Source organism: Lynx rufus, unplaced genomic scaffold (assembly GCF_022079265.1).
Source record: "Lynx rufus isolate CCGP_SWC_20201006 ecotype Redwood Valley unplaced genomic scaffold, mLynRuf1.p SCAF_9, whole genome shotgun sequence".
In the NCBI taxonomy this organism is placed as follows: domain Eukaryota; kingdom Metazoa; phylum Chordata; class Mammalia; order Carnivora; family Felidae; genus Lynx; species Lynx rufus.
In genome coordinates this window covers 106,912,740-106,931,821 of record NW_025814897.1, presented here as the reverse complement: position 1 = coordinate 106,931,821, position 19,082 = coordinate 106,912,740, and the positions used below count along the sequence as shown (strand labels likewise).

Here is a 19,082-nt window from a genome sequence, read left to right as displayed (position 1 = left end):
CCCCCCCCCCCCCCCCCCCCCCCCGTCCTCCCCTCCCTCCCGGGGCTGGACCCAGGCTGCGGGCAGCCGAGCGCTGGGGGCGGGGCCCGCCTGCCGGAAATCCCGCCCCAGAAGCAGCGCCGCCGTAGTTATGGCGGCGCCCGGGCGGCGGTGGCCGGTGCGGCTGCTCCTTGCGCTGCGGCCGCTGCCCGTGCACCGGTCCTTGCACGCCGCGGCCCCGCCGCGGGACGTGCTGCTCTTCGAGCACGAACGGGGCCGCTTCTTCGCGGTCCTCGGGCTGTTCTGCGCGGGCCAGGGCGTCTTCTGGGCCTCCCTGGCCGTGGCAGCTTTGGCCCGACCCCCGGCCCGGGCGCTGTCTCCAGACGCGGAGTTCCCGGACCGCGGCCGCTCGGACCTGCGCTCCACGCTCTGGCGCTACGGCCTGGCGCTCGGCTGCGGCGCCATCGGTAAGGCGTGGGCTGGCTTCCCACCTTGGGGACGTGGGGTGGCTGGGCACGACCTTCCCTGCTCCGACAAGGACAGTGAGGGACTTCCGACCCTCCGAGGCGGGCAGTACTGGAGGTGGGAGGGCCTTGAGCCAAGCTCTCGGACAGGCCTAGGGTGAGGTCAGCCTCTCACTCTGCGAGCTTGAGCAGTTACACGGCCCTGGACCCGTCTCCTTGTCTTTAAAATGGGGGTGGACATTAATGTTGTTGGGAAGGAATGACGGAACACAAGACCCCGGGGTAGAAGAGGAGCTCAAAAAATGTTACCATCGTCGCAATTGTTTTAATTTGGGGGGACCGGAGAGGTTCCTGCTTAGCTCTCCCGCCAAAATGCCCCACCCCAAACTTTGCTCTTCCTGCAGGTACCCTGGTACTTGGTGCCGGTCTCCTCTTCTCCCTCCGTTCTGTGCGTTCAGTGATGCTATTGGCTGGAGGAAAGCAGGTGACCCTCACCACTCACGCTCCCTTTGGCTTGGGTGCCCATTTCACCGTTCCTTTGAACCACGTATCCTGCATGGCCCACCGTGGTGAAGTCCCTGCCATGTTGCCTCTGAAGATCAAAGGCCGGCGCTTCTACTTCCTCTTGGACAAAGCTGGACACTTCCCCAACACGAAACTCTTTGACAACACTGTGGGTGCCTACCGCAGCTTGTGAAGAGACCACCGCGGATGGCTCACCCCTCCCAGAGGGGAATAAAAACCGGACCTCGGGGATGGGGGTCACCCAAGGGGGCCCAGGGTTCCTTAACAGCAAATAAAAGAGCAGTCATCCCAAAGGCAGCCGACAGTACCTCTGAATTTTGGTTCCATGTGTGTTTGGCTTTCGCTCCTGTCCTCCGATCCACCTGCCTACAGTGCTTTCAACACCAAGAACTCAGTACCAAGATGAAGGAAAAAAGTAATCTAATATTTTGGTACAAAAACAGCTGTAGGAAGAGAGGTGGAGGGAGCCCATTGTCACGTTTCCCTCGTGGAGGGAAAAACAGGCTCCCAGTATAAACAGGGCCACGTGGGGGCAAGAGGACTGTAGGCACGTGGGCATGGAGTCTTTGGCTGCAGGAAGGATTTTCTGGTTACTCTTCAGGAAGGGGAAAGGCGTGGCCCAACAAGAACATCTGTCTCAGAGCTCCATTCGGGGTCCCCCCGCTCCAGAGGCCGATAAGGTGTGGCTTCAGACTTCCACTGCACCACCTGAAGCATCAAGACCACACACCACAATACCAGATTCACCCAAGAAGAGGTCTGTGGGAAACAGGAACAAGAGCGTGAGGAACGTGGCCATCTTGAATCCAGTTCCACCCACATACAGCTATTTGCTCGCTGTCAGGTCAACAAGCCCATCGGCCCCTCTCAGCCTCTCACTGGTGGGCACCCTGACAACTACAGATGCTTATAGGAGTCTGTGGACCCCTGAGTTTCCACCTAGTCTTTCATGTCCCAGAACCTCACTTCAGCATCGTATAGGCTGGAGTAAAACTTCAGAGTGGTTCCAGGGGGTGTCCATGGAATTTTCTGGGCTTCAGAGCAGCTGTGAGGTCAAAAGATGGTGGTGAGAAAGGGAGGATATACCCCAAACATACCTGTGCCCGGATGCCCTCTGAGAGGAGAACTGGGAGGGACAAAAAGGGAAGGCAGTCAGCCCCAGCCAGGGTTCCCTCCCTCTCCCATTACCTAGTTGTAATGTTCAGGGAGACGATGGATTTGCAGAGAGAACGGGTGCCAAATCGAAGGATACAGGCAGACACTAAGACCAGGAAGGTGGCTATAGCAGAGATGGCCAGTGCAATGCGGAGCCCTGTAGGGCCTCTGAGGAGGGAGAGAACAAGCCTTGTGGTTGGAATGGGCCTTCCCCGAGCTCAGCCCCTGACTCTCAGGGTAGGGCAGTCACCTGTGGGAGTCCTCGATGCAGCTGCTGTAGACCCAGAAGAGCAGGAGCAGGAGGCAGTAGAGGGCCAGGAGGCCAGAGACCCCGGCCACAAAGTAGCAGAGGGATGGGGCCGAGGGTTGGGATAAAGCCAGGGAGGAGCCATTGAGGGTGGCCACGCCGTACAAGGGACAGTGGCTACTGAAGGAACCCTGTGAAGAGAAGCTGCTGAGTCCTACCTAGATTTCAGGTTAGAGCCTCGGTGCAGGCTCTGGGCAGGTGTGAGGGATAACCTAGGAGAGGACCACCCTAGGAAGTTATTTATGCACTGTCAGTTCCTGTTTCTGGGCCAGTAGACTGATGGAGAGGGCCTACTGGGGAAGTCAAACCTGCAGTGGACAGAAGGATCAGGAAATAGGCGGTGGTTATAAAAGACAGCTTCAGAGATGCCTCACAAGTTCTGGTCTCCCCTCTGCAGAAAGCCTAGAGTAAAACCAGAACTTGTGTAACCTTCAACTATCTCCGATATTTCCTAATCTGTAAAAAAAAAAACAAAAACAAAAAAAAACACGAAAAAGGCATAATCGTGCCTTACAGGGTTAAATGAGCCTGTTTATTAACAAGATTGCAGGCTGGGGGGAAAAAAAACCCTCCTGCTTTGGGCATTTTCTACCTCCGTATTTTGTCATTCATACACCGTGCTGCAATCGTGTGGAAGCTCGGTCATCTCCGCTACACTACGCTTTATTTCCTGGCGTAGCTCGGCACAAGTGCCTCATTTAAACGTGTAGGCAGGGCCCGGGCCGATTTCTGTTTCAGAACCAGGATAAGGTGATGCAGCCGCAGCCACCAGACCGGGCTACGTGTGGTGCTGGAAGACACTCCGGAAAACCCGTCCCTAGGCGAGGGAATGACTTTTTAGAGCAACGTGGGCGGGCGGGGCCGGAGAGCGCGATCGGCGCCGGTGCATCTCCGCCGCAGACGGGCGCCCGCCGGGCCTCCCCCGACGCCCCGGCTCCGAGGCGCAGCGCGACGGAACCAGGCCGGCCCCGGCCAGCCCGCCCCCGCCTACGCGACCCCACGGCCGGCCCCGCCCCGCACCTGGGTCCGGGTCAGCGTCGCGGCCGCCACGGCCCCGCACAGGAAGGCAGCTGTGAATAGCAAGAGCTCGAAGCGCTGCAACCAGGGCAGGGCCATGGCGCCCTCGCCACTAGGAAGCGCCGCCGCGGGAGCCAACCACCCAAGCCCCGCCTCATCCGGCGCGACCCACGAGCGCGCAGACGTCACTTCCGACAGGGGCTTTATTTACAGAGGCCGGCGGGCGGGGCTGGGGGGCCAGCGCCGCTTCAGAGCGGCAGGTACAGCGAGTAGTCCGACAGTGCCCAGCGGCGGGCCGGGCGGCCGGTGCGGCCGATCATGGGCAGCTTCTGCACGTAGCGGGAGGCCGGGCTGGGCCCGTACGGCGCGGGGAAGGCGGTCTGGAAGAGGCGCCCGCGGCATCGCCTCCCGGCCTGCCGCCCGGCAATAATGAAGCGGAAGTGGGGGGCGCCGCGCGGGGCGAAACGGCTCTTCTGGAAGACGTCGCGGGTGCCGGCGCCGGGGCCCTGCTGCCGGGGCGCCCCCCGCGCCCGATGCACGCGCGGCAGCGGCCTGCTCTCAGAGGCGGCGGGCGCGGAGGCCGACGCGGGGCCGCCGCTCCGGGGACTCTCGTCGCCCTGCGGGCTGACCATGGCGTTGGCCGTCAGCTGCGGCATCTTCCGCACCGAGTCCGGAGCGGCCGCCGGCTCCTTCTTGTCCCCGGGCGGCCGCGGAGTGGTGGGCGCGGGCTGGCCCGTGCCGAAGCGGGTGGCCAAGCTGTCACCGAAGAAGGCGTACAGCTCCCGGTAGATGTCCGCCAGGGTCACCGATGGGGAAGGATCCTCCGGCCCCGCGCCTCCTGGCGGCGGCGGGACGACAGACCCAAAGCCTGGCTCCGCGCTGCCCCCGGAGGGAGACTCCTGCAGGAGAAGGCTGTCCCAGGGCAGGTCGTCCGAGCGCCGGCACCCCCTGCCGCTTGGGCCCCCCTTGCTGGGCTCTGCCGCCTGGGCCTTCATCTTCAGCAGTCTCTCCACGGCCACCTGTAAGAGCAGAGGGACTAGGATAGGCAAGAACTAGGAGGAACCTGGGCCCATCGAGTTTTCCAAAGTTAAGGCAGGTGAGCTGCTGAGCTCACGCCAAGGAAGGGAGACTGGAAGGGGCAGGCACTCACCAGAATGGCTCCGTAGACCTTGTGTCCATCTGCTTTAACTTGGGCATTAGATACGGAGTAATCATCTAGCACAGCCTGCAGGTTTGTCCAGTAAGTGGACAGGTGTGGGTACAGTACTCGTTCTACTGCCTGGAAGGGAAAAGGGAATGCAGTAAGCACCTTGTTGCTTATTGCCTCTCAGGTACCCTTGCCCACAGAAGACGTACTTTTACCTCTGACAGGAAATTCTCAGCTTGGCATATTCAGCCAACATTTATTTGGAACCCACTGTATGCCCAAGCCTTGGCTAAGCACTGAGAATGAAGGTCAGGTACAAAGACCACGTAAAGTGACCCTGTTATCACTGACATGTATGACAAGGGCTAGAGGATATAGGTAATGCCCATTGCTAACAGACAAATTTAATTTGCCAACTGTTAACCGTATACAGTCAATAGGCAAGTACTATTGCTTAAATGTACACTGGGACTCAGTTCAGACCACCTGCACAAAAACAAACAACCGATCAGAGGCCTGGACTCTGATTATATGATTTTAATCCTGTGATTAATTTTGAGGAAAGCAATTAAGACTTCACAGAGGATGGATGGCCTTGGTGGCTCAGTTAAGCGACGGACTCTTGATTTTGGCTCAGGTCACAAGCCTGCTTAACATTCCCTCCCTCTCCCTCCACCCACTCCTCTCACTCTTGCACATTCTATTAAAAAAAAAAAAAAAAAAAAGACTTCACAGAGGATGTGACATCTGTTACAGGCTTTGATGCGTTAAGAGTTCTTTGGTTAGGCATCCACAGGCTGAGGATTTGAAAACGTTAAAAAAAACAAGTTCCGAGAAAAACACAACTTACGGCTGACTCAAGTATAAGAGCTTAAATAATTCTATAACTGTAGTAGTTAAATAAAATATCTAACCACAAAAAAAGACACAGTGCCAACATTTACAAAGACAGTCTGAGATCTTATCAAAACAAACAAGGGAATGCCTGTGTAGCTCGGTCTGTTATGCACCCAACTCTTGATTTTGGCCCAGGTCATGATCTCCCAGTCTGTGAGATGGAGACCCGCATCAGGCTCCGTGCTGAGCCTGCTTGGGATTCTCTCTCTCCCTCTCTCTCTTCCCCTCCCCCACTCAGGCTCCTTCTGTCTCTCTCAAAATAAACAAACATTAAAAAAACAAAAGCAAACCCTCAATACAAGAGGAATTGAGGGGTGGTTCCTTAACATGATTAACACACAATGGCCAGGAATTTATGAAGTGGGGATATACTAATACCTGCCATGTAGAACTTTTGAAAGGATAAGACATTTATACACAGAAAGGCAAGCTATCAAATAGTGGGGCCTAAGGCAAGAGCTGGGTACACGGCAACAGCAAGCATATACCTTTTTTTTTAGCTTTTTAATTTATTTTTATTTTGAGAGAGAGAGAGAGCAAGCAGGGGAGGGGCAGAGAGAGAGGGAGACAGAAAGAATCCCGAACAGGCTCCATGCTGTCAGCGCAGAGCCCGATGTGGGGCTCAAACCCACGAACCGTTGAGACCATGACCTGAGGCAAAATCAAGAGTCAGATGCCTAAGCAATTGAGCCATGCAGGCGGCCCAAGCATATACCATTTTCATGATAAAAGACACACAAATACTATTTTTCTGATTACAAATGGGAGCTCTTCCGGCTCTGTGTGTGGGAAAGGCCGGGGTCCTCACCTTCCAGCCGAGGGCATGCAGCCCCACCACAGCCCCGTAGTGAGAGCAGAGAGGCCGCACAGGGTCTGCCAACACCTTCTGCAGGGAGAGCAGGATCTGCTGATAAAGGCCACTCACAAGGTCCCCGTGTGTCCTACGGGAGCGGCATTCAGTCAGAGAGGAGAATGAGGCACAGGGCAGCCTAAACTGGACTCCGGCCGGGGCGCACTGGGGTAAGTGGACAAGGAAGGCTAAGGGGGAGCGAAGGCCACCTGAAGGGCCGGAGGGAAATCGGGGATATCGGGTGTCCTGGGGATATCGGGTGTCCATCTCTAGAATCCCAGCGTGCCGACGCACACCGACTGGGAAGCTCTAATGGAAGAGGCTCCCTGCCCCCTCAACGCATGGCCTCGAAGCCAGACGTCTCACCCGCTCCCGAACGCAACCCCTCGGCACTGTGACAGCCCCACCCTTCGTTCAGCTAGGCCCAGCGGCTACCAGAAGATGTGGCTGAGCAGGAGGGCAGCCCCATCCCGAAGAGTCCAGTGGTCGTTCAGAGGGTTGATGGAGGCAGCCAGTGGCTCCAGCACGCAGTAGAGGACACTCCCTACCAGGGAGCGGACATAGGGCCCCAGGCAGAGGTGTGGGTTCCGAACCAGGCTCCGAGCCACTTGCAGGAGCCGGTGCAGCTGCTCCAGATCGTGGCTTACAGATTTCACCTGTTTGTAGAAGAGGGTCGCTTAGGGGGACACGAGGGTGCGGGTAGGAGCCCACCGCCGCGACGGCGCCTGCCATGAGCCCTACCCGGTGCCGGGTTATCTCCCCACGAACCGTCCCCACCCTGCCCCAGCCGCGTCACTCACCCCACTGACCACGTAAACAAAGTAGGGGAGGAGTGCTGCGATCTTGGAGTTCGTCTGCAGGTCCTGGAGAGCGATCTGAAAAGGAAGAGGCCAGACTGCACTGGGTCCTCCAGCCCCAAGTAGAAACTGACATTTTTTTTTTTTTAATCTTTATTTATTTTTGAGAGAGAGAAAGAGACATAGAACACGAGCAGGGGAGAAACACAGAAAGAGGGAGAGACAGAATCCAAAGCAGGCTCCAGGCTCTGCGCTGTTAGCACAGGGCCCGATGCAGGGCTCGAACCCACAGAACTGCAAGATCACGACCTGAGCCGAAGTGTGGCGCTCAACTGACTGAGCCACCCAGGTGCCCCTAAACTGACATTTTTTAGAGGACAGTTTACTTCTTGTGTATTACAATTTAAATGTTCTCTCTCAAATAAATTTTTAAAAAATGTAAATGTTCATATTCTTTGATTATTCAAGTGTACTTCTATAAATTTAACCCACCATAAAAGTTACCCACTTACACACATACCCACTCACAGCACAGTCTGTAATAATAAAAACTGCCCACAACCTAAATGGCCAACGTGGTTTTAACTGAGAAAAGCACTTGTTCTAAAACCAGATGTTTACTATAATACCACCTTGGTTTATACTAGAGAAATTACAGTTAAAACTTGGGGGAGAGAAAACATGTTTCCATAGGAAACTTTCACTTTCTTTTTTAAATCTTTTTAAAATTTTTTTTAATGTTTTTTTATTTGATGGAGACAGAGTGAGAACGGGGGAGGAGCAAAGAGGGAGACACAGAATCCGAAGCAGGCTCTAGGCTCCGAGCCGTCAGCACAGAGCCTGATGTGGGGCTTGAACTCACGAGCCATGAGATCATGACCTGAGCCGAAGTCGGACGTTTAACTGACTGAGCCACCCAGGCGCCCCTAAAAAAATTTTTTTTGACGTGTATTTATTTTTCGGAGAGACAAGAGACAGACAATGAACGGGGGAGGGGCAGAGAGAGAGAGGGAGACACAGAATCCGAAGCAGGCTCGAGGCTCCCAGCTGTCTGCACAGAACCTGACACGGGGCTCGAACTCACAAACCACAAGATCATGACCTGAGCCGAAGTCGGATGCTTAACTGACTGAGCTACCCAGGTGCCCCTCTATATTACAATACTTCTATAATAAACATGCTGATATAACTTTTATAAGCAGAAAAAAGAGTTAAGTAAATGAGAAAAGTCCTCTTAACCCTGAATCTCCACTACCTGTGACCTCCAGACCCCTCTGGATAAAGCTCCTATGCTCAGGCACTACGAGAGCAGACAGCAGACTAGTGGGAAAGGAGCTCAGCCCCCAGGCCCCCCATCCATCCCATCGGCACGGTGCCCGGGGAACCGGAGCCAAGCTCCTAAGGAATGGGAGCAACAGCCAGACATGGGAAGAAGGACAGAAACCCCGAGAGGCCACATGGTGGAGCAGACCAGCAAACTAACGCTCGCCCGACTCTGGACACAGGAGGACTGACCACAGGCAGCCTGCGGAGTCCCAGAGGCTAAAGCGGCAGGGTCTCTCCGAGCAGGTCTGGCCGGGCACCGTGACCCCGGCTCCTTCCGCTTCCCTTCTCTCCCTCTCAAGTCCTCACAAATGAGAGCCGCAACGTGGCTGCCTCACTCGGCCCCAAGTCAACAGGCACCCCAGAGAGCAGGCTCTGGAATCAAGGTGTGCGGGTACTGACCACCCGAGTCCCCCCAAATGGCTCTGCTGAGCTGCCCGTTCCCTGGAGAGCAGGAGTTCCCGCTGGAGTGGGCAGAGCAAGGCGGTCCTGGAGGAGGGCGGCCTCAGAGCCCTGCACCCCCGCTCCCACCCACATCGGGTGTGTGCAGTGGACAGGAAGCAGGGGCCTGAAAGAGCTCTGTGGGGGGCGCCTGGGTGGCTCAGTCAGTTAGGCGTCTGACTCCTGCTCCGGGTTCAGTCATGATCTCCTGCTTTCTGGGATCGAGCCCCGTGTCGGGCTCTGCGCTGAGCATGTGGAGCCTGCTTGGGATTCCTTCTCTATGCCTCTTTCTCTACACCGCCCCCGCCAACTCACACTGGCTCTAAGTAAATAAATAAACTAAAAAAAAAAAAAAACCGAATTCCATGGGGATTTGAAAACTGGACTTTGTGCCCCAATTCGGGTCCACTCGCTCACCTTCATCAGCTGCGGATCGTCCCCCAGCACGGCTCGAGTCACTTGCTGGTAGTACTTGAGAAGGTCATCGGTCAGCGAAGACACGGCGCTGGGCACTGTGGGAGGATGGGCAGGAGGTGGTCAGGGTCAGCCCAGCCCAACCTCACCTGCCGCCTCCCCTCCCTCCCCTCCCCACCAGAAGCCTGTTCACACGGGACTCCCAGAGCACACAGCCACCAACTCCTCGGAGCAGCCCTGCTCAGCCCTGAGCCTGCAGGCTCTCCACACCTCTGTGCTCCGTACTGTGCCTCTCACCTGTCCTCTGCCACGCAGGTTCCTGCTCAGTCCTCAGTCCCTCCTGGACACTTGCCCTCAGGGAACCCAGTTGCCCAGACTTCTGTGCTAGCATCCAACACCCGGCATCATGACTGGTCCCAGGTCTGGGCTCATAGCTCCAAATCTGAACCCTCTGGGCAGGGACTAGTGCCCACTCAGAACGGGGCATCAGTAAGTACTTGTGAGATGAAGAATCAGAGGTACAGGGGTGCCTGGGTGGCTCAGTCAGTTAGGCGTCCAACTCGGGTTTGTTTGTTTTTTTTTTTTCCAAGCATCCAACTCAATTTTGGCTCGGGTCATGATCTCACGGTTCATGAGTTCGAGCCCCGCATTGGGCTCTGCGCTGGCAACGAGGAGCCTGCTTTAGGTTCTCTCCCCCGCCTCTCTCTGCCCCTCCCCTGTTCACGCTTGCGCTCTCAAAATAAACTTAAAAACAAACAAAAAAAAGCAGCAGAGAGGTACAGGAACACCCCCCCCCCTTAGCTCCTAAGGAAGGGAAGTCCAGAAAGCCTGTTCCCCGTACTACCCCTTACCTGATCCTTGAGGCGCCAGGTTCCCTTTGCCATCTAGGTAGGACACATGAACTAGAACCAGAGCACAGATCGGTCAGCTAAGGGGGTTCTGCCCCTCGTAGCACCACCGCATGCAGGAGTTCTGCCCCCCCACCCCTCCTCTGACAGCCCAGTTCCTGTCCCCACCCCATGGAGGACCTCGGCAGTCACCTCTCACAGCTGTCTCGGCACAGCCTTTGGGGATGTTGGTGGCCAGGGCCAGCTCTACCAGGTTCACCTCTCGGTCCTCAGGGAAGTAGAGCTCGCCCTCCCTGGCAGGGCGCAGGGGCAGCGCCTCCTGGGATCCATACCCACACACAGCCTGAGCAAAGAGAGGATCGGAGGGCAGGCTGAATCCAGGGAGGGAAGAGGCGATCTACTGACCAGGGCAGGGAGCCTACGTTTGAGGGAAATCCAAGAGTCTGAGAAAAGGGGAGATGCCTGAGGCTTCAGGCCTATTGCCGGGAATTTGGCTGGAGCATCTGGTACTCACTGGGTCAGGGAGTAGAGCCTGGTCTTCCTTCCAGAACCATATGGGCTCTGAGACCCAACCCCCTGCCGCCAGCCCTCCAAACATTCACCGAACTTTGAAAACACTATATTTTTTTAATAATTTTTTTTTTTTTTTAACGTAGGGGCACCTGGGTGGCTCAGTTGGTTGAGCGTCCGACTTTGGCTTCGGTCACAATCTTGGGGTTCGTGAGTTCAAGCCCTACATCAGGCTCTGTGCTGAAAGCTCAGAGCCTGCTTCAGATTCTCTGCCCCCCAACTTCCCGCCCCTCCCCTGTTTGCACTCTCTAAAAAATAAACAAAAAGCATTTTAAAAAAATTAAATAAACTTTTTTTTTTATTTTAGAGAGAGTGCGTGTGTGAGCATGTGGGCGGAAGAGAGGGGCGGCGGGGTAGGGAGAGAGAAAGAGGGAAAGGGAGAGAGAGAGAATATCCCAAGCAGGCTCCTCACTCAGAATAACTTGCTCCCAGGACCCTGAGATCATGACCTGAGCCGAAATTAAGAGCCAGACGCTCAACCAACTAAGCCACCCAGGCACCCTCCCCCCCTTTTTTAAAGTAAGCTCCAGGCCCAACATGAGGCTCAAACGAACTCACCACCCTAAGATTAAGAGTCGCATGCTGGGGCACCTGAGCGGCTCAGTCAGTTAAGCATCCTACTTCGTTTCAGGTCATGATCTCACGGCTGGTGAGTTTGAGCCCCGCATCGGGCTCGCTGCTGTCAGCACAGAGCCCGCTTTGGATCCTCTGTCCCCCTCTCACTGCCCCTCCCCGGCCTGTGCTCTCCCCCCACCAAAAAAGAAAAGTCACATGCTCTCCTGAGCCAGCCAGGCACCCCAACACTATTCTCTTCTAAACATGATCTTCTTCCCTCAAGCCCCTGCCCCACAACAACTGTGCAGGACAGTCTAATACCCACATTTATGCCCAGGCTCCTCCCTTACCCAGAATGTCTCCTCTTCTCCTCTTGGCTTAGCCTAACCCAAGCCTCCCTTTAAAGCCCGGCTCAAGTTCCAGTTCTTCCAAGGCTTCCCTAACCTCCTGGCCCCCGGGCACCTACCCTGTGGTTTCTGTGAGCTGCCCCTGTGTGCACATTTGGTCTTTAGGTCTGTGCTGGGCACGGGGTGGGTCGTGCCACCTGAGCCCTGTGCAGCCCGCGCTCAACTCACCTCCACGCTGCTCCAGCGGAGGGCCCTGTTGAAGTCCTCGACAGTCAGCTTCCGCCGTTTGGTATGTTTCATGAATTGAGAGCTATTCTGGGAGAGGAGGAACAAAGTCAGGGGACAGGGAGAAGGGGGTATGGAGTCCCCAGGGGAAGAGAGACAGCCTGGGGAGGAGGCAAAGAGGACACCAGGAAGCCCGGAATCTGGCTCCGCTCTGGTGCGGACAGCACCCCCCACATGACGTTCCCTCTCTGTGACTCAGTTTCTCACACGCAGAATGTGAGTGTGAACTTGCCTGGCCTGCCTGGCGGGGCTGTTGAGAAGAGGGGCAATGGGGGGACGATGCCCAGCCAGCACTTTGTTTGCCAGAAGCCCCACTGGCTGAAAGGGGAGCTCCAGAGAGGGCAAGGACCGCCTCTGTCCCTCAGAGCTCAGAGCAGGTGCCGCAAATACAGCTGTGTAATAAATCCCTGTGGGAGGCAGCCATCAAGGAGAGAATAAGGGGAGCTGGCAGGGGTGCGGGGAGCGAGGGGGGCGTACCTGGGTGGCCTCTCTGAGACGGTAACACACATCCTCCGCGAGAAGAGCTGCCACCTCATCGCTCAGCTCCAGGCCCGTGCTCTCCGCCATCAGCCGGACCGACTCCCGAGGGATCTCCACAAACCGCCGCTCTTCTCGCTCGGACATGGCCCCGACGGAGCTGGGAGCCAGGAGAGAAGGTTTGAGAAGCCACCCAGTCTCCCTCAGGGCCCAGGAGCCCGACTTCAAGGCCTTCTGAACCAGTCTCGCTGCTCTTGTTCCAGAATCCCTGAACAAGGAGCCGCAGAGGCTCGGAGTGTCCAGGCGAGGAAACTGAGGCTAAGAACAAGAAACAGACGAGCTGGGTCAGACAACAGGGATGCCTGAGAAAGTGCCTGGCCTCAGGGGGTTCACAGAACTGGGTCCCAGCCATGATCTACCACCTCCTGAGTGAATGTGACTGAGAGCCCTGGTCATCAGCTTGTGCGCTGGTGTCCGGACTTGTAAGATACAGGCAATCACCACCGCTCTCCCTACCTCACAGGGTTGCTATGAGGCCAAAACGAGACGGTGTATGAAAAAAGCCAAGGACCAGAACACCACCCAAAGGGATGATGGAAGATGTTACCATGGTTAGTTACAAATAAAAACTTCAGGGGCGCCTGGATGGCTCAATCGTTTAAGTGTCTGACTTCTGGTCCGGTCGTGATCTCACAGTTTGTGAGTTTGAGCCCCGCGTCTCGGGCTGTCTGCTGTCAGCGCAGAGCCTGCTTCGGATCCTCTGTCCCCGTCTCTCTGCCCGCCCCCCTCAAAAATAAATAAACGTTAAAAAAGAAAAAAAAAGTCATGTTTTCTTCCTTCTGATTCTTGCTACCACCACTATCTACTAAGTCTTGATGAAAACACTACTTGTATCCTGACACTTCCTTGCTCAGAAATCTTTAGGACTTCCACACTGGTTCTAAAAGAAAGTCTAAACTCCCCAGCTTGACATTTTTCTTTCTTTCTTTATTTCGAGAGAGAGAGAAAGAGAAATGCAGAGGGAAAGAGAGAGAATCCCAAGCAGGCTCCACACTGCCAGCAAGGGGCCCCATACGGGGCTCAAACTCACCGACCGTGAGATCGTGACCTGAGCTGAAGTCCGTGACGCTCACCTGACTGAGCCACCCAGGCGGCTCCCAGCTTGACATTCTGGATTTGGTCCCAAATCCCCCCAGCTATTCAAGTTGATCCCTCCTCCCAGTAAGACCAGCCTAGAGTCTTCCAGCCTGCCTTGTGCTCCACCACCAGTGCTCAGGCTGGTCGTCTCCCTCTCTACTCCAAGCCCCCCCCCCTCCTCTTTGCTAAGGCAAATCCAGTCTGTCTTTTAAGGTCTTCCTCGCCACATGCCATCAGGGATTGTCAGGCTTTTAGTAGCTGGGCTTTTGCCCCTGTGTCTGATCTTCCCCAGTCTGGCTTAGAGGTCTAACAGCAGGAACCTGCTCTTCCGTTCTCAGGATATGACAGAATAAGAACCCAACAAAAACAGCAACTGATGAACGATTCCAGTGACGGACACCACAATGAGAGGGCAGGCCCACTAGGGCCAAAGTGAGGCATCAGCACCACAGGCAGCAAGGCCCAGTTCCAGGTGCTTCTGGGTCACCAGTGACCTCCAGGTCCCTAAATCCAAAAACCTCCAGGTCCCTAACCCGGCCTCCTGCATTTCTCCCAGTGGCTCCACATTGCCTTTGGAATAAAGAACAAACCTGTACCATGGTTCCAAAGTCCTGCGTATCCATCTACTTCTGCAACACTTCTTTCCCTCTTGTGTTCTGCATTCCCGCCATGGCCGCTTTCCATTTCCCCCAAAACACCTGATCCCAGGACATTCGTACACTCTCTTTCCCCTAGTTGAAACACTCTCCTCCTCCTCCACCTCCAATCTCTTTGTCTAGTGAGCTCCTAGTGGCTCCTTCAGATCTCAGTTCAAATGTCACTTGCTCAGGGAAGTCTTCTCAGACCTCCACAATGTCCCAGTACTTGGCCTTCAAAGCGATTATCACAGTTGGTAACTATACAATTGTGTAACTGTGTGGATAACACCTCCCCACTATATTGTAAGCTCCATGCCCAGCTAGGATCATGCCAGTTTGCTCACCTTTGCATCCCCAGAGTCCGGCACAGGGTCAGCACATAATACTCCTTCAATAAACACTTGCTGCAAAACCGAATAAAGAATAGCTATTTTTCCCAAGCACATGCTATGCCTGAGGCACACAGTTAGGTGCTTTATATATGGCTTATACCTCATCTACCTCATCTTATTCTCAGTAACAATGAGATAGATGTTATGTAAGTATCGTGTCTATTTCACAGCCAAGGAAATCAAGGCTCAGAGAGGTTAAATGTTAAATGACTTGTCCAAGAACATCCAGCGAGCACTAAGTAGGCAGCAGAGACTCAACTCCTGTTCCTAGTCATCAGAGCGGTAGGCTGTGTGAGGGACAAGGCCTGGATTTCCAGCCCGAAGACTGGAGTTGGAGGCCCGCCAATGGATAATTCTGAAGTTTCTGTTTCCCTGCCTGTAAAATGGGAGCATGAAGTCCTGCCCACGGGCAAAGGGCTTTCCTTATTATGTGCCTATATTAAGACCCACAAAGTCCTGGCTCTGACCAAGGTCTCCCCCTCGTCAACCTCCTCTCCTCTGCATCCCCAGCCACTAGCCACACTGGTAAAGTGGCGTGGGAACTGACCGCCACGGGCGTCGGGGGAGCGCATCCTCCCACCCAGCCTCCCTTCATCCCAGATCCATAAGTGCTGGGGTAGGGTGGAGGAGGTCAGGGGTTACCGAACTTGGGTCACGTGGTCACCGAAGGGGGCGGGCCCCCAGCGGAGCGGGCGCTAAGGCTAGTCAGTGCGGGGCCCACAGCGGGACGGAGAGTCCTTGGGCCTGCGAGGGCCTGCTCACCTGAAGGCTCTGGCGCGGCAAAGGCGGCTACCCAGACGGCGGTGGCGGCGAAGGCAGCTCCCACTCACCCTGCTCACCCTAATTCCCTCTCTCTGAGCCCGGGCCCCGCCCTCCAGGAGCACAACCAATCGGCGAGCGTCCTGCGAAGTTCCCGCCCACCCGCAGGCTTCCCGCCTCGCGATTGGCCTCTGTTAAGGGGCTGTAAAAGAATCTGAGCGCAGGGGGTCACGTGAGGCTGAAGAGTCGGACTTCTTAAAGCAACAGCTCTTGGGTGTTTTGCGAGTTGGTATGTATGGTTCTGTGTATGTTTTGTGTTTTGTTTATTTATTTTTGAGAGAGAGAGAGAGAGACAGAGAGAGAGAGAGAGAGAGAGAGAGAGAGAGAGAGACTGCAAGCAGGGTAGGGGCAGAGAGAGGGAGACACCGAATCTGAAGCAGGCCCCAGGCTCTAAGCCCTGAGCAGAGCCCCATGCGGTGCTTGAACTCATGAATCGTGAGATCATGACCCGAGCTGCAGTCAGACGTTTAACGGAGTGAGCCACCCAAGTGCCCTTGTGTATGTTTTAAAAGCGTATTGTCAAGGAAAGCGTCTCTATTCTTTTGATCTTGTCTGCACTTTGAGTTTCCAAGCATTTACATTTATGTGACTGCAGCGAAGCTTTAAACTTTGGTGTGTAAATTAGCTTTCCTGCCCACTTGGTGGGGCTCAATTTACCTCTCCAACATCACCTGCAGGACTGATGGGGCTCCCACTGGGTATTTTCTTTGGGCAGAAGAGTCTTCTCACTGGGACAAGCTCACGTGCAAAATACAGACTCTAGGGCTGTGCTCATTACGGCACCCTTCCTCAGTAAGCCAACTATAACCCCTAACCTGCCTCGATTTCCTTGACCACTTTACACGCACATGCTTTCCTAAACTTGGACAGCTCTCAATTCAGAAACAAGTGGGTTTAGTGGGTTACGGATAGTATTTGGAGTCAGACCAACCTAGGTTCAAATTCTACCATCGCCTTGGGGCAAGTTACCTAACCATATTTTCGCCCAAGTGCAAAATGGGGTACTGATACTCACTTCACAGGGTTACTGTAGATTAAGTGAGATGAGTCTGTGAAAGCACTTGGCAGAGTTGAGGTTGAACCTTCTTGTACACATCAGGAGGCAGACAGTGAATTAATTCCTTTATGTTCATTCAAAATGAGGTCGTTTGCAGTGGGCTATTCATTATAGAAAGGAGTTTTCTGCGGAGGAGCGTGAATGTACACATCCTCGCCCTTCCTCCCTCTCAGGGTAAGATGCTGCTGCCTCTAAAAAAGATCCTCCCAGGCTAGAGCTGGGAAGGCCAGATGGATGTGGTGGAGGTTGCCATGGCAACACCACCTAAGGAGACTATGACCCTGCTGAGTCTCTTCCACTTATAGTCAGTATGACATCTGCTGTAGTGTCAGTACTGTGCTTGAACACTGGAGTGTCTGCCCACCTCTGCATAAAGGGAAGCGGCAGGGCCTCCTCCACCATCCTGAGTCTGAGGTCAGTTCAGCAGGATCTGGGCTGCTGGCAGCTCTCCTTGCTGAGGTGTTAGTCTGGACAGCCATTGGCAAGCTCAAAGGCATGACACAATGACAGAAGGCCCAGGGGCCTGAGGGATATAGTAAAGCCGTATTCAAGCACTTTGGGGCCCATTTGCCCCCAGCCTCGAGTGGAGGCAGGGGCCAACGAGAGCAGTAGTGAGACCCACATGACCACAGATAGGAGAAAGGTGGGTCCCACTCACTCCCCAGCCACCTAGAGCCTGGCAAAAAGAGCTAGGATGGCTTTGAAGGCAGACTGACAAGTTTAAAAACAAAACAAAGCTCCACCACTCACTAGCTGCGTACCCTTGGCATTACCCTTCGTCTCTCTAATCTGTTTTATCAGCTATCAAGTGGACCAACAGAATCTGTTGGTGGACCAACAGAACAGTTCGTGGAACTGTTGTGGGCAGTGTGTGTAAAAGATTTAGCATTAGGCACCTGAGTGGCTCAGTCAGTTAGGTAGCCAACTTCAGCTTAGGTCATGATCTCACAGTATGAGTTCAAGTCCCGCATTGGGCTGTCTGCGGTCAGTTCAGAGCCTGCTTCGGATCCTCTGTCTCCCTCTCTCTGCCCCTACCCTGCTCAAGCGCTCTCTTGCTATCAAAAATAAAATGTGTATTTTTAAAAATGCTTTCTTTATTTTTGAGAGAGCACAAGTGGGAGAAGGGCAGAGAGAGGGGACAGAGGATCCAAAGCTGGCTCCGAGCTGACAGCAGTGAGCCCGATGTGGGTCTCGAACTCACAAACCGCAAGATCATGACCTGAGCCAAAGTCAGATGCTAAACCAACTGAGCCAAGACGCCCCGAAAATAAAATATCTTTTAAAAAAATTAGCATTACCAGGCAGATACTCCTGTTACCTGTGACCTTTTTAAGAGGCCATAACTTTCAGTTACAAACCTTAAAAAGAAGAGGCCTGGAGACCATCTCCAGACCGTCCGCACTTAATCCCCTCTCCACACAGCACACACCTTCTTGGCTGGTGCCACACCCCACGTCCTCACCAGCACCCACATGTTCACGTTCCACAAGCCACTTCTGTCCATCAGTCACTTCCTTGTAGGCCTGGTGTTACTTCCAGATTATCCCCAACACAATTAACAGATGAGTGGTTCCATTTGAGAACTTGGGAAGAATTTTACTCCGTGAGACACATGCTGTTTACAGCCTAGGGGAAATCCCTACAGCCTGAGTAATCAACTCACCGTATACTGAAATGGTAACATGACTTTAACGTGGTTTCCATGGGAAAATTCATTGCTAATCCAGCACACTTTCCCAGATTCAAGAAGCTTGGAAAACCTGGCCCAGTGCCAAGAGCTGGAGATACAAAAATCAGAGGGATGCGTGCAAATCTACAATGATCTCAACTGAACCTTTACCTGATAAAAAACAAAAAAAATGAGGGGTGCCTGGCTGGGTCAGTGGGTCAAGCGCGCGACTCTTGATCTCAGGGTCGGAGTTCAAGCCTCAAGTTGGGTGTAAAGATTATGTAATAAAAAAAAAAAAAAAGAAATAGAAAGGAGACAGGAGACAGTAACAAAACAGCATGTTTTGTGGTCCACTGTAGAGGTGCAAATGTTAGAGCTTCTATCTGTCCAGGAGTGCTAATGGCAAGAAGGAAACCACATTCAAAGGCCATTTTTTTTTTTACAGTGTTTCAGCCACTATTCTGCTTCATATCGGAGTTTCTAGACCTTGACATGATTGACATTTGGGACCAGATAATCATTTGCTGGCGGGGGGAGGGGGGAGAGATATCCTATAGATTGTAGGATGTTTAGTGGCATCCCTGGCCTCTACCCACTAGAAGGCGGTACCATCCAGGACCCAGCTATCACAACCAAAAATGTCATTGCCACATGCCCCTGGCGGCAAAAATCACCCTAGTTGATAATCACTGCTTTGTATGCATTATATAATAATTATAGGGGCACCTGAGTGGCTCAGTCAGTTAAGCATCTGACTCTTGATCTCAGGGTTGTGAGTTCAAGCCTCAAGTTGGGCTCTTCGCTGGGTGTGAGGCTTACTCAAAAAAAAAAAAAAAAAAAAGAAAGAAAGAATTGACGGAGATTTGCTAGATTAGCAGGCAGCAACCCAACGGGCTAGGAAAGGGCATTCCAAGGCACACAAATATTACAAAAGCAGAGTGTGAGCATACCGTGAGGGAGGGTAGCATGTTT

General features: G+C 54.1%; 3 protein-coding genes across 6 annotated transcripts; 1 reads left to right on the top strand and 2 right to left on the bottom strand.

Moving 5' to 3' along the window:
• Positions 1-19: 19 nt before the first annotated feature.
• Positions 20-1,283, top strand: TMEM223 (transmembrane protein 223). The gene is made up of 2 exons (XM_047070286.1): positions 20-446; positions 848-1,283. The coding sequence occupies exons 1-2, from the start codon at positions 131-133 to the stop codon at positions 1,138-1,140; spliced, it is 609 nt and encodes a 202-aa protein (XP_046926242.1). The 5' UTR covers positions 20-130; the 3' UTR covers positions 1,141-1,283.
• An 88-nt stretch (positions 1,284-1,371) lies between these two features.
• TMEM179B (transmembrane protein 179B) lies at positions 1,372-3,576 on the bottom strand. The gene is made up of 5 exons (XM_047070285.1): positions 3,451-3,576; positions 2,374-2,561; positions 2,157-2,291; positions 1,935-2,013; positions 1,372-1,727 (listed from the first exon to the last, which is right to left on the bottom strand). Exons 1-5 carry the CDS (start codon positions 3,544-3,546, stop codon positions 1,566-1,568), a joined length of 660 nt encoding a protein of 219 aa, XP_046926241.1. The 5' UTR covers positions 3,547-3,576; the 3' UTR covers positions 1,372-1,565.
• A 56-nt stretch (positions 3,577-3,632) lies between these two features.
• Positions 3,633-15,408, bottom strand: TAF6L (TATA-box binding protein associated factor 6 like). Of its 4 annotated transcripts, none has more exons than XM_047070279.1 (12): positions 15,328-15,408; positions 14,518-14,577; positions 12,399-12,558; positions 11,865-11,951; positions 10,357-10,507; positions 10,168-10,218; positions 9,320-9,414; positions 7,142-7,216; positions 6,777-6,997; positions 6,300-6,432; positions 4,598-4,726; positions 3,633-4,466 (listed from the first exon to the last, which is right to left on the bottom strand). In XM_047070279.1, exons 2-12 carry the CDS (start codon positions 14,523-14,525, stop codon positions 3,696-3,698), a joined length of 1,881 nt encoding a protein of 626 aa, XP_046926235.1. In that variant the 5' UTR covers positions 14,526-14,577; positions 15,328-15,408; the 3' UTR covers positions 3,633-3,695. The 4 variants fall into 4 exon arrangements, with proteins under 4 accessions (XP_046926235.1, XP_046926238.1, XP_046926239.1 ...); XM_047070282.1 differs by having other exon boundaries at positions 12,399-12,716; positions 15,328-15,350; XM_047070283.1 differs by lacking the exons at positions 14,518-14,577; positions 15,328-15,408 and adding an exon at positions 13,489-13,521 and having other exon boundaries at positions 12,399-12,716.
• Positions 15,409-19,082: the final 3,674 nt, after the last annotated feature.